Below are 13,924 nucleotides of genomic sequence, written 5' to 3' on the forward strand. Positions count from 1 at the left end.
CTCATATTTTCCCCGTGACTTTGGTTTTATTCACCTGGGCTAGTTTTTCCATCCTAGCCCATCTCTCTCTGCTCTTGGTTGTCTTCAGGGCCTATGTCCTCTCTCCTGACATTGAGTTTTCTCTGGGGTCTGTTTCTTCTCTACCTGACCCTGGATTTCCTTCTGTGCCCTCATGACTTCTCCTTGACCTGGGCCACTTCTCTCTCCCTTTTGGATGTCTTTTGGGCCTGTGGCATCTCTCCTTGACCCAGGTTGTACCCTGATAAGCTGTGTCATCTCCCAACATGGGTTCTGTCTTGGGCTTGTGCCTTCTACCGGATCCTAGATTGGGTCTAGGTGTGGATTACCTCTCCACTAGCTGGGGACGTGCTCTGATCCTGCGCCCCTTCTCCCTGCGCAGGTCCTTTACGGGCCTGGTTACCTTGTGTGCTCTTGTCTCAACCCCTTCATGGCAGCTGTGTGTCTCCTACTGGCAAGTGATCCAGGGCCTTGGCTTCTTCTTCTTTTTTTTTTTAATTTTTATTGCACTTTAAGTGAAAGTTTACAAATCAAGTCAGTCTCTCACACAAAAACTTATATACACCTTGCTACATACCCCCAATTCCTCTCCCGCTAATAAGACAGCCTGCTCCCTCCCTCTACTCTCTCTTTTCGTGTCCATTTTGCCAGCTTCTAACCCCTTCTATCCTCTCATCTCCCCTGCAGGCAGGAGATGCCAACATAGTCTCAAGTGTCCACCTGATCCAAGAAGCTCACTCCTCACCAGCATCCCTCTCCAACCCATTGTCCAGTCCAATCCCTGTCCAAAGAATTGACTTTGGGAATGGTTCCTGTCCTGGGCCAACAGATGTTCTAGGGGCCATGACCACCGGGGTCCTTCTAGTCTCAGTCAGACCATTAAGTCTGTTCTTTTTATGGGAATTTGAGGTCTGTATCCCATTGCTCTCCTGCTCCCTCAGGGGTTCTCTGTTGCATTCCCTGTCAGGGCAGTCATCGGTTGTAGCTGGGTACCATCTAGCCCTTCTGGTCTCAGGCTGATGTAGTCTCTGGTTTATGTGGCCCTTTCTGTCTCTCGGGCTCGTAATTACCTTGTGTCCTTGGTGTTCTTCATTCGCCTTTGATCCAGGTGGATTGAGATCAATTGATGCATCTTAGATGGACGCTTGCTAGCATTTAAGACCCCAGATGCCACTCTCCAAAGTGGGACGCAGAATGATTTCTTAATAGATTTTATTTTGCCAATTGACTTAGATTTCCCCTGAAACCATGGTCCCCAAACCCCCACCCCTGCTACGCTGGCCTTCAAAGCATTCAGTTTATTCAGGAAACTTCTTAGCTTTAGTCCAGTTGTGCTGACCTCACCCGTATTGTGTGTTTTTCCCTTCACCTAAAGTAGTTCTTACCTACCATCTAATTGGTGAGTGCTCCTCTCCCTCCCTCCCCTCTCTTGTAACCATCAAAGAATATTTTCTTCTCCGTTTAACGTATTTCTCGAGTTCTTATAATAGTGGTCTCATACAATATTTGTCCTTTTGCAAATGACTAATTTCGCTCAGCGTAATGCTTTCCAGGTTCCTCCATGTTATGAAATGTTTCACAGATTCCTCACTGTTCTTTATCAATGTAAAGTATTCCATGGTGTGAATATACCATAATTTATTTATCCATTCATCGATTGATGGGCACTTTGGTTGCTTCCATCTTTTTGCGGTTGTAAACAGTGCTGCAGTGAACACGGGTATGCACATATCTATTCGCATAAAGGCTCTTATTTCTCTAGGATATATTCCAGGGAGTGGGATTGCTGGATTGTATGGCAGTTCTACGGCCTTGGCTTCTTATGTCAGCCCCATGGGGAGGCCTCTGCTTGAATTTGGGCTTGGGGGTCCCCTCCACCCCCAGCCCCTGATGCTGGGGCCCATTGGAGCCCTGGGGGATGGAGTCAGCATACCTGCAGGGGGCACTCTAGCAGCTGGGCTCCAACACCAGGGCCCCGAGAGCTGGGAGACCTCGTCCCCATCCACCGCATTGTACAGATGAGTAAACCAAGGCCCTGAGATGGAAAAGCCACTGCCCGAGGTCACCCATGCACTCAGGGGGAGTGGGGGCTAGCTGCCAGGGCTCCCACTCCCTGGCCTGCCTCCTCTGTCATGCCTGTACAAATGCGTGGGTGAGTGTACCGTACCTCTCATGTGTCTGCTCCTCTGCACACGCATGTGCTGATGCGTGTGTCCCATCTGCCTCTGCACAGATGGCATGTGTCGTGGGCAGCCTGGGTCTTGGTGTGTGTGTGTGTGGTCATGGCCTCCGGTGTTGGTGTAGATGTGGCTGTGACCATCGGTGGTGGTGTGCTGTGTATATGCATCTGTGTGGTGTGTGTGTGCAGTGCACACACTGGGAGAACTCCCAGCCTTGTGTCCAGCCCACAGCTAGAGGCCAGCTCATGTCCACTGGGCCAGAGCTGAGATGGCCCTTATGGATCAGGCAGTGCATTCAGAAAAGGATTCTGGGTGTGCCTGCCAGCCCCAGTCCAAACCTTTCTCTCTCCCTCCTCACCTACTCCCTGCCCTTTCCCACCTGAGACCTGGACCCCGGACCTCCCTGAGGCCATTCTCCCAGGTGAACCATACACCCCATGCTGTGAGCTGGGGGTACCTTCACCCACATATCTCACTGCTTGTTTGAGTCTTTTCAGAGTGCAGGTCAGATCCCCACTTTACGGTCCCCAGCTTCTGCCATTACTGGCTAGTGTCTTTACCCCTCCTCTCTGAGACTGTTTCCCCATGTATAAAGTAGGGGTAGCATAGTAACCCTCCAGAGCTGTTGGGAAAAGTATAGGAGATTACGTAAAGTGCTGTATAGCATGAGGCCCGGCACACAGTAGGCGCTTAATGAATGTTACTAGCAACCAACCAGTTCCCGTCGGCTCATGGTGACCCGCGTGTTGTGGAGTAGAGCTATGATCCACCGGGTTTTCAATGGTTGTGACCTTTTAGAAGCAGATTGTCAGGCCTGACTTCCGCCACTGTTACGACTAATATGTGAATTGTGTTAGGACTAATCACAGCTAATACAGGAACCCTGGTGTGTTTGTGGACTCACAGAAGGTCTGTCCTGGCAAAGCCCTCCATGGTGGGTGGCCCAAATCTTCATTTCAGAGAGGACGGTGGGTTTGAACCACCAACCTTTTGGTTAGTAACTGAGTCAAGTGCTGAACTGTTGGTACCACCTTAATGCATGTTACCTGTTGGTACAGTAGTCCCCCTTATCTGAGGGGAATATGTTCCAAGACCCCACATGGGTGCCTGAAACCGCGGATGGTACCGAACCATATATGTACTGTTTTGTACTATGCGTACATATGTATGATAAAGTTTAGTTTATAAATTAGGCACAGTAAGAGATTAACAACAATAACTAGTAATAAAATAGAACGATTGTAACAATACACTGTAATAAAAGTTATGTGAATGACAGAGCAGGACAGTGAGCAATTTCATCACACTACGTACACACTTGATACAGGCCACGACTGACCGTGGGTAACTGAAACCATGGAAAGCGATACCTCAGATAAGGGGGGGATTACTGAAGTCAGACGAGAAAGCCAAGGCCTGTAGAGGACCTCAGAGTGGGTCCGGGCCAGGCATTCCAATTCAGGCTTTCTGCATGGGGCCAGGGGGTGGGGCAGGGGGAGGGCTGTGTCCGGATCAAAACTGGGCCTTAATGCTGACTTGACGGGAGGACAGGGAGGATTGGATGGGGCAAGGCAGCTGGGCAGGAGGACGGCCAAAAAGGCCTCTTACAGCAGACGGAGAAGATGACAGCTGGTTTCAGGCCTGAGTGGGCTCCTGGTATCAGTCCAGGCTCTGTCCCCATCTGTTCTCTGTCCCTCTCTTCTTGGTCCGTCTTCCTCTAACTACCCATCTCTGTCTCCCCGGCCCACTCCCTGCCTCTGCCCTGCTTCCCCTCCAGCAGAAGGCAGACCTGGCTGTGGCTGCGTTCACCATCACGGCCGAGCGGGAGAAGGTCATCGACTTCTCTAAGCCCTTCATGACCCTGGGGATCAGCATCCTCTACCGCGTGCACATGGTCAGTCACCCCTGGAAACTTCGGCCATTGGCTGGCATGGAGGCCGGGCTGGGAGCCGACAAGTGTATGGTAGGGGGCTGGTTCCTGTGCTCCCAAGGGCATGATGAGGACTGCAGGCTTGATGGCCTTGCTCTTCAGGGACCTGGGAAGGGCGAGTCAGGCTCCTGGATCCCGGGTGGGGCCAGGGGCTGGGATTGCAGCTCAGGTCAGGGTTGCTCTGGGTCTCACCCCCTCTCTTCACAGGGCCGCAAGCCTGGTTACTTCTCCTTCCTGGACCCCTTCTCCCCTGCTGTGTGGCTCTTCATGCTTCTCGCCTACCTGGCTGTCAGCTGTGTACTATTCCTGGCCGCCAGGTGAGTCCTGACTGGCTGCCTGGGAAGGAGAGTGGGGGCCCATGAGCCAGGAGCCTCTATGGTTAACCAGCATGTTCTGTCTCCTGGCCTGGCCGGCTTACCTCTGCTACGGGACCTCAGATTCCCCACACCCTCCTCTCTCCCTTTCTTGCTCTGTCTCAGGGCCTTCTTCTCTCCCCCTGTGGCTCTGACTCGTGTTCTGTGGCCCTCTCTCTCTGGGCCTTTCCTTTCTTTCTGTCTCTCGCAACTTTTGACCCCACGGGCTCCTCTGTGTCTCTTTCTGCCTCTGCTATGTATCCGTCTCTCTGTGCGTGTCCATCTCTCTTTTCCCCTCCTTTTTCTCTCTCTCCGTTGCTTCCATTCACAGTGGCTCTGTCTCTAGCCTCTCTTTCTCTCCTTTTCCTCCCTACCTCATCACCTCCCACCCTGCGTCTCCCCACAGGCTGAGCCCCTACGAGTGGTATAACCCGCATCCGTGTCTGCGGGCGCGCCCCCACATCCTGGAGAACCAGTACACGCTGGGCAACAGCCTCTGGTTTCCCGTGGGGGGCTTCATGCAGCAGGGCTCGGAGATCATGCCCCGGGCGCTGTCCACGCGCTGCGTCAGCGGAGTCTGGTGAGAGGCCCAGCGGTCAGCCCACTGCCTCGGGGTGGACAGGGTAGGGGCTGCTATGGTCCTCTGGGAGGTTCCCTGTCCCAACTGTTACCTGTGTGACAGGGAATAGGGCAGTCAGCCATGAAACCTTGGTGACCTGCCGTCTCCCCTCTATGCCTCAGTGTCTTCATCTAAAAAACAGGGATAAAAGGGCCTGTGACTCAGGGCTGGAAGAATTCAGTGAAGTTATGTATGGGAAGTGCTCTGTGCCCACAACAGCTTTCTGCTGGCTCAAAGGGTTATAATCATAACAGGATCCATGTTGCTCTTGCTCTCTTGGGTCATGGCCTTGGTGGTGACAACAACTTAGCATCCTCAGTCTGGGAGAGCCTCCACTGTCCAGAGGTTGACACTGAGGCCCAGACAGGAACACGGGCTCCCTGGAAGCCTCAGAGGGACCTGAATCTTGGACAGAACTTATTTTGCCCCTGAGACAAGCCCTAAGAAGCCACTTGTCAGAGAAAAGCCACCCACCTCATTTGGCGCCTGGCCCACAGGTTTTGAAAATTTTGAATCAGTTGCTGACATTTAAAAAGTGGGCAGATTTACTCATGGACCCAAGTTTCTTGCCCTTCTTGAAAGTTCAGATCTGCTAACACTCGGCCTGCATTGCCACCTGGCGTCCACCCGTGTTTGGAGCTGAGCTGCCCCCTCTGTGGGCGTGCCTATCCGTTGGCCTCAGTCCCCACACACCTGATGCCTCTCACTCACTTCAGTCACTTTCCGACCTGGCCACTGTACCATTTGCATTTACTAACGAGGTGTCCCAGGGATGTTGTTATGAAGTACCATAAACTAGGTGGCTTGAAACAACCGAGATTTCTAGTCTCACAGTTCTGGAGGCTGGGAGTCCAAAATCAAGGTGTGAGTGTCTTAGTCATCTAGTGCTTCTATAACAGAAATACCACAAGCTGGTGGCTTTCACAAACAGAAATTTATTTTCTCGCAGTTTAGAAGGTTATCAGTCCAAATTCAGGGTGCCAGCTCTAGGGGAAGGCTTTCTCCCTCTGTTGTCTCTGGGGTAAGGTCCTTGTCTCTTCAGCTTCTGTTCCTGGTTCCTTGGAGATCTCCATGTGGCTTGGCATCTATCTTCTTCTGTCCCTGCTTGCTTAATCGGCTCCTTTTATATCTCGGAAGAGAGTGACTCAAGACACTCCCTACATTAATCCAGCCTCATTAACATAGCAAAGACAACTGATTCCCAAATGGAATTATAACCACAGGTGTGGAGGTTAGGATTTACAACACATATTTTTGGAGGACACAATTCAGTTCATAAATGTGGGCAACACTGATTCCTTCTGGAGGCTCTCAGGGGGAGTCTGTTCCATGCCTCTTTCCCAGCTTCCGGTTGGTGGTTTCCTGCAATCCTTGGCAGGCCTTGGTTTATAGACACATCATTTTGGTCTCTGCCTCCATCGTCACAAGATGTTCTGCCCTCTGTGTCTCCTTTCCTTTTCTAGAAAGGACACTAGTCATAGTGGATTAGGGCCCGCCCTACTCCAGTATGACCTCATGCTTGCTTAAATACAGTCATGTGTCGATTGATGTCCGCGATATTTCTGTGAAATAGGAAGTTACGTGATTTGGCTGTTGTGTGCACACCATATTACATCCAGGCAGTCCCTGGGTTATGAACAAGTTCGGTTCCAGGTCTGTCTTTAAGTCGAATTCGTACGTAAGTCAGAACAGCTAAGTACAGTTCGTGTCTAACGTCAGTCAAATGTTTGTTTTAGTATATAGTAGATAGTGTACCTTTCTATGCATCAAAAATATTGAAGAAACACTTGCAGATACACTGGAACATCTTTAACGTAATAATACGGTAATAACAACATAACGTTTTGATGTGAGTGCCCGTTTGTTATTAGGAACCATTGTATGTACCTCAAATTATTAACATAATAGGCTTCACAAGGATTGGGACCACGGTTGTATACGTGGTTGGACATTCCCCGAACGGACATTAGGCGGCGTGTGATAGTAATTATATCCGCAGAAATGCTATTTCCAAACAAGGTCACATTCATAGGTACTGGGGGTTAGGAATTGAACTTATCTTTTTGGGACACGCAATTCAACCAGTAACACTACCCCGGTCTTTTAAATAACCCCCAGGCTTGAACTGCAGTTCATACAGCCGTTTTCACATTCTTTCCTCATTAGAACCACAGAAAGCTCAGGAGAATACTTCAGACAGAGAACATTCTCCTCACTTTATCCATTAGAAGACTGAGACCCGGAGAGCGGGTGATTTGCCTACAAGCATGCATTCAGTTAGAGGCAGGACGTGACCAGAATTGGGGCTCCCTCTCCCATGCCATGCACCCAGCTGGAGCCCAGCCCTGCCTGCTCCTGAGGCCCTGGTAACCTCTGCATAGCAATCTCAGGCATTTGGTGCTCTTGAGGAGCAGGGACAGATTACCCAATAAGCAAGGTATGCACAGGTTTACTTATTAATCTGTAGTGTAATCTTACAGATTAGTAAGTAAGCACAAGTAAGCCCGGGCATACCTTGCTCTGAGAAACTCCCGTGTGTACCTCGCTTCCTGGTTAATCCTCCCGTTAAGGAGCGCTTCCTCCTTGCCTCCACCCCATCAGAGTTCTTGAGTCCGAACATTCATCCAACAGATGCTTATGGAGCCCTCCATGTGCCATGAGGGTGAAGAAAACCAGCCCTGTCCCTGCCCTCAAGAGGCAGAGGGGCCAAGAACAGACAAGGAAACAAATAAATACAGGGACGTCAAGTTTTATTCCCGAAGACACTGTCTCTTTCAAAATTTGTTGACGTCAAGGCTAACCTTAATGGGTGGCAGGTTTTTCTCTTTCCCGGTGAGTGGAACTATCTGCCATGTGGTAATCATTGGCAATTCAGATGGTGCACTGGCTTCAAATTCTAGATTCTCGATGATTTTTCTTTTACCATTTGTGATTTGCATCATTTCAACTGTATTGGTTTTCAATTGCTGCCGTAACAAATTACCACAAGTTCAGTGGCTTGAAACAACACAGATTTATTATCTTAATAGTTATGTTGTTGTTGGTGTTAGGTGCCGTCAAGTCAGTTCTGACTCATAGCGACTGTATGCACAACGGAATGAAACACGGCCTGGTCCTGCGCCATCCCCACAATCGTTGTTATGCTTGAGTCCATCGTTGCAGCCACTGTGTCAGTCCACCTCGCTGAGGGTCTTTCTCTTTTCCACTGACCCTGTACTTTGCCAAGCATGATGTCCTTCTCCAGGGACTGATCCCTCCTGACAACATGTCCAAAATATGTAAGACGCAGTCTCGCCATCCGTGCTTCTAAGGAGCATTCTGGTTGTACTTCTCCCAAGACAGATTTGTTCATTCTTTTGGCAGTCCATGGTATATTCAATATTCTTCGCCAACACCACAATTTAACGGCGTCGGTTCTTCTTCGGTCTTCCTTATTCCTTGTCCAGCTTTCACATGCATATGATGCGGTTGAAAATACCATGGCTTGGGTCAGGCTAATCTTAGTCTTCAAGGTGACATCTTTACTTTTCAATACTTTAAAGAGGTCTTTTGCAGCAGGTTTACCCAATGCAATGCATCATTTGATTTCTTGACTGCTGCTTCCATGGGTGTTGATTGTGGATCCAAGTAAAATGAAATCCTTGACAACTTCAGTCTTTTCTCCATTTATCATGATGTTGCTCATTTGTCCAGTTGTGAGGATTTTTGTTTTCTTTATGCTGAGGTGTAATCCATACTGAAGGCTCTGGTCTTTAACTTAACCATTATGGAGGTCAGAAGTCCAAAGTGGCTCTCAATGGGCTATAATCAAGGTGTTGGCAGGGCTGTGTTTCTTCTGGAGACTGTAGGGGAGCATCCGGTTCCTTGTGGTTTCCTAGCCTTTTCCAGCGTCTAGAGACTGCCCACATTCTTTGGATCATGGCCCCTTCCTCCTTCTTCAGAGTCATCCATGTAGCATATTCGAATCTTCTCTGTCTGACTCTGATCTCCTTTTTCTACTTATAACGATCCTTGTGATTACACCAGACCAATCCAAATAACCCAGGATAGTCTCCTCATCTCAAAATCCTTAATTTATTCACATCTGCTGTTTCAGTCATCTAGTCTGCTGTAACAGAAATAGCACAAGTGAATGGCTTTAACAAAGAGAAATTTATTCTCTCACAGTTTAGGAAGCTAGAAATCCGAATTCAGGGTGTCAGCTCCAGGGAAGGGCTTTCTTTCTGTTGGCTCTGGGGGAAGATCCTTGTCATCAGTCTTCCCCTGCTCTAGGAGTTTCTCAGTGTAGGGACCCTGGATCCAAAGGACGTGCCCTACTCCTAATCCTTCTTTCTTGGTGGTAGGAGGTCCCTCTCTCTCTCTGTTCACATCTTTCTTTTATATCTCAAAGGAGTTTGACTAAAGATACAACCTAATCCTGTAGATTGTGTCTTGCCTCATTAATGTAACTGCCTCTAATCCGGCCTCATTAACATCATAGAGGTTAGAATTTACAACATGTAGAACATAATTCCATCAGATCACAAAATGGAGGACAACCACACAATACTGGGAATCATGGCCTAATTAAGTTGACACATACTTGGGGGGACACAATTCGATCCATGACATCTGCCATGCCCTTTTGCCACATGAGGCAACATATTCACACATTTCAGGGGTTAGGGTGTGTACATTGGGGGGGCATTATTCTCTCTACCACACACCCCAAATGAAACTTATTAATATTTTCAACCTAGTGGTTAAGTGCTACAGCTGCTAACCAAAAAGATTGGCAGTTCGAATCTACCAGGTGCTCCTTGGAAACTGTATGGGGCAGATCTACTCTGTCCTATAGGGTTGCTATGAGTCGAAATTGACTCGACAGCAGTCGGCTTGGGCTGAATGATAGATCAGATGCATGTAAAATGTGCTATTGAAGACAACAGGGTGCAGTGACAGAGAATGGGGTGGGGTGACATTTAGGCTGCTTCCCAAAGCCTAAAACATGCCAAGGAGAGAGAGGGGTATTCCAGGAAGAGGAGACAGAGCTCAGGTGTGAGGAGGTGGCTGAGAGGGCTCTGAGGAGACCTGCCTTTACAAATCTGGCCAAGTCCCCGTGTCAGTTGGGGGGACCAGTGATTGCTTCTCTGCAGGCCACCCCTTCTATACCTCAGTCAGAGACCCTCTTCCTCTGGGATCATGCTGTCCAACTGGTGGTCTCTGCCAGTTCTCATCACTGCCATCTGTGCAGCCTGACTATGCCCCCTCCTCCTTTGAGCCTTTGGCACCTGTGATTCTCTCTCCTGTACCCCAAGTCCCCCCACATTTGCTCATTCAACAAATATTTCAACAGATGTTTATTAATCTCCAAATGTGACCCAGGCACCGAGCTTCAGCAGGCAAAGCCCCCACGCTCATGGGACTCAAGCTCCAGTGGTGGGGCGGCGGGGGGTTAGGCGCCATCATCTTAGGGAACTCGGCTGCCGTATGAACAGCAGCAGCCTGGCAAGAACCTGCTTCCTGGCCCCTCAGCTCCAGTGTCTACTGCGGCCACAGCCTCTGGCTGCCACATCTGTGGTCGGTCATCATTCAGGAGAGCTCTGGCTCTGAGGTGCAAGTTTCCGAGGTTTCCCTCTGACCACAGCCACTGTCCCTCCCAGGCTCTCCCGCAGTCACTTCTGGGCAGTGATCCCTTTGAGCTCCTCTCCTGTTCTTGGAGCCCTGCCTGCTTTCACTTCTGTCCATCTCCAGAGCTCTTTAGACCAATGTCCTCAACTCCTCCCCAGGCTATTCTTTGCTCACCCTTCTCCCCAGCCCCCAGGTCCACCAAGGTGACATGTGGCCTCCTTGTTGGTAAATCCATCCCTGTCTTACCTTGTTAGCAGCACGCGCCCTGTTAGCCACCCTCATCTGGAAGCTCTCCCTTGCCTCCAGGCCACTGTGTCCTTCTGGTTTCCTCTCACCTCTTTGGATCTTCTGTTTCATTTTTCTTTGGCTTCCCTTGCCTTGCCATCCCCCAAATGGTGGTACCCACTCCTCCACCCCAGTGATTTTCAGCATCCACAGACACTACACCACCTTTTTAAAAAATCTTTTGTTTTTGTTGTTGAGAATATACACAGCAAAACATACACCAATTCAACCGTTCCTACACGTACAATTCATTGACATTGATTACATTCTTTGAGTTGTGCAGCCATTCTGGCTCCCCATTAACATAAAACTCACTGCCCCCTAAGCTTCCTATCTAATTTTTTGAGTTGCTGTTGTCAATTTGATCCCATATAGATAGTTCTTAAAAGAGCATAATGCTCAAGGCAGACATTTTTTACTAGTTAAGCTAAACTGTTGTTGGGTTTTTAAGGAGACTTCAGGGGACATTTTTGATTTAAGGTTTAAAGATTATCTCAGTGCAGTAGTTTCAGGGGTTTGTCCAACCTCCATGGCCCCAGAAAGTCTGGATTCCATGAGAATTTGAAATTCTGTTCTGCATTTTCCCCTAACACCCTCTTTTTATAACAAATATAGTTTGTAGCACTCCCCTTTTATCCCCCTGAGGTGAAAATTCAAGGGTAATATAGTCTACCTACACAGAAATCAATTTACAACGAATCAATATAATGCCCTAATTGCAAGACAGAAGAGAAAAAGAAGGGCAGTGGTTTATGGTGAAATAATATGCAATCCATACGTAAATGCTTGGGCAGGCCTGTGCTGGAAGACGTGGTTCAACATTCAGGTGGTGCACCTACTCTTAACGAATACGGTTGGAATTTTAAGAAGTAAGACTATTTAATAGAATTTGGTTGACACTTCATATTTGACATTTTAAAATAGTTGGTAAATGAGTATGTTTATATAAATACAAATCACCATGAGTGGTGAACATGACAACTTACTAATGTAGACTCCTCCAGGTGCCTCGACTTAGTGGCTCAAATACCATGAGTGGAGTTGCTGTCAGAGACTTGGTTTCCCAAAATGGTGAACAGCTCTTGGCAAAGTTTCAAACAAAACAAAATCCAGTCATTCGTCATTTAAACGATAGGTACATTTCTGGATATTTCAGCTTATATTAGAACCATAAAAAAAACAAAACATTTCCCTTCAAATTGACTCTGACTCATGGCGACCCCATGTGTGTCAGAGTAGAACTGTGCTTCTAGGGTTTTCTTCTTTTTTAGTAATATTGTCTTTTCCGTGAAGGTTTACACAGCAGTTTAACAATTCAACAATTTCTATGCAAATTGTTCAGTGACATTGGTTACATTCTTTACAATGGTCAGCTTTCTCATTATTTATGTTCTGGTTGTTCTATTTCCATTAAACTAGTTTCCCTCCTCCCTTATAGCTCTGTAGAGCTTTTTTTGTTTTTGTTTTTAAATGGTGCTTTAGGTCAAAGTTTACAGCTCAAGTTAATTTCTTGTTCAAAAATTTATACACGTATTGCTATGAGACATTAATTGCAGTCCCCACAATGTGACAGCACACTCCCCCTTTCCACTCCAGGTTTCTTGTGTCCATTCAACCAGCTCCTGTCCCTTCTTGCCTTCTATCCTGCCTCTGTTTGGTCTTGCGTATCTGTCTGAACTAAGAGGCACATTCCTCACAAGTATTGTTTTGTTTTATAGCCCAATCTAATCTTTGTCTGAAGAGTGGGCTTTGGGAACGGTTTTAGTTCTGAGTTAACAGAGCATCCGGGGACCATAGTTTTGGGTGTCCGAAGGGTTTTCGGTGGCTGACTTTCTGAAAGTAGGCCACCAGACCTTCTGACGTACCTCTGGGTGGACTGAAACCTCCAACCTTTGGGTCAGCAGCTGAGTGTGTTAACCATTCATACACTGGGGTCACTGTCGTTCAGACTGTGCTGGGTACCTGCCCTGCCACTGGAATCCGTAGTACCCCTCAATCACTCTGGCCAACATAACGCCCCACACCTTCCCGAGCATCTTCCCCCAAACACCTCCTAGGGGCACTCCCTGCTGGGAGACCAATACTCCTTACCCTCGGGGCCCTCTCCTTGCCCAGGCTCTCCTTGCTGTTCACATACTGACACTTCCCAAAGCCTGGTATCCAGGCATCTGAATTTCCAGCCTGGTTGGGCTGCCCGTTTTGGGTGGCCGACAGGCATCCCAAACTCAACTTGTCCACATGGGAGCCCGTCATCTTTACTCCCACATCTGGCTCTCGCTGTGTTCTTCTGCACTCAGTGAGTGGTTCCCTCCCCACCCAGTCAGCCTCGCCATATTCTCAGGGCCTGGAGGGGGATCTGGTGTGTACCAGGCATACTTCTTTCAGGAGCAAATGGGGCACTGATCCATGGAGCGGGTTTGGAGACAGCTGGTTTTGGGAGGCGTTGTGTCACACCCGAAGTTGACCGAGAGTGCATCCTCTCCCCCTGCCCACATCCCATCCGTCATCCCATCCGTCATCCCATCTGATGTATTCTGCCTCCAAGATGGATTCACCCACTTCTCTCTGCACCCACTGCCCACCTGGCTGGCCCACACTCCCACAGCCCCGGGTCACTACAGCAGGCTCCTCACCGGCCTCCCCGTGCCCCACTCTCATCGTTGTCAGTGTCTTCTCCACACAACAGCCAGAGGGGTCTTCTAAACACCCACATCTGGTTTCCATCCCTCCCTGCTTCAGCCCTGTATTGGTTCCCCAGTGACCTCAGGATCAAGTCCACGCTCCTCAACAAGGCTTCCAGCCTGCATGGTCTGGCCACAGCTGGCATCTCAAGTCCCAATCTCTCTTCAGCCCGTGGTCCGTCCCCTTATTTTGCTGTGGCCTGATCAGGCCACGCTCTGCAGTTACTGAAAGGCAGCACGCTTCTTCC

At 48.9% G+C, this 13,924-nt stretch overlaps 1 protein-coding gene across 4 annotated transcripts in view; it reads left to right on the top strand.

Annotated features, from left to right (window-relative positions):
• Nucleotides 1-13,924, top strand: part of GRIK5 (glutamate ionotropic receptor kainate type subunit 5) — a 76,064-nt gene that overhangs the window by 47,749 nt on the left and 14,391 nt on the right. For 2 of the 4 annotated variants that reach the window (XM_049900677.1, XM_049900679.1), the window contains 3 exons: nt 3,976-4,092; nt 4,336-4,445; nt 4,888-5,061. The exons of 1 other annotated variant lie outside the window; for it this stretch is intronic. In XM_049900677.1, coding sequence (XP_049756634.1) covers nt 3,976-4,092; nt 4,336-4,445; nt 4,888-5,061 — 401 coding nt within the window. The remainder of the gene's footprint in view (nt 1-3,975; nt 4,093-4,335; nt 4,446-4,887; nt 5,062-13,924) is intronic. One more of the 4 variants, XM_049900678.1, reaches the window with a different exon arrangement.

Source organism: Elephas maximus, chromosome 11, assembly GCF_024166365.1.
Source record: "Elephas maximus indicus isolate mEleMax1 chromosome 11, mEleMax1 primary haplotype, whole genome shotgun sequence".
Lineage (NCBI taxonomy): Eukaryota > Metazoa > Chordata > Mammalia > Proboscidea > Elephantidae > Elephas > Elephas maximus.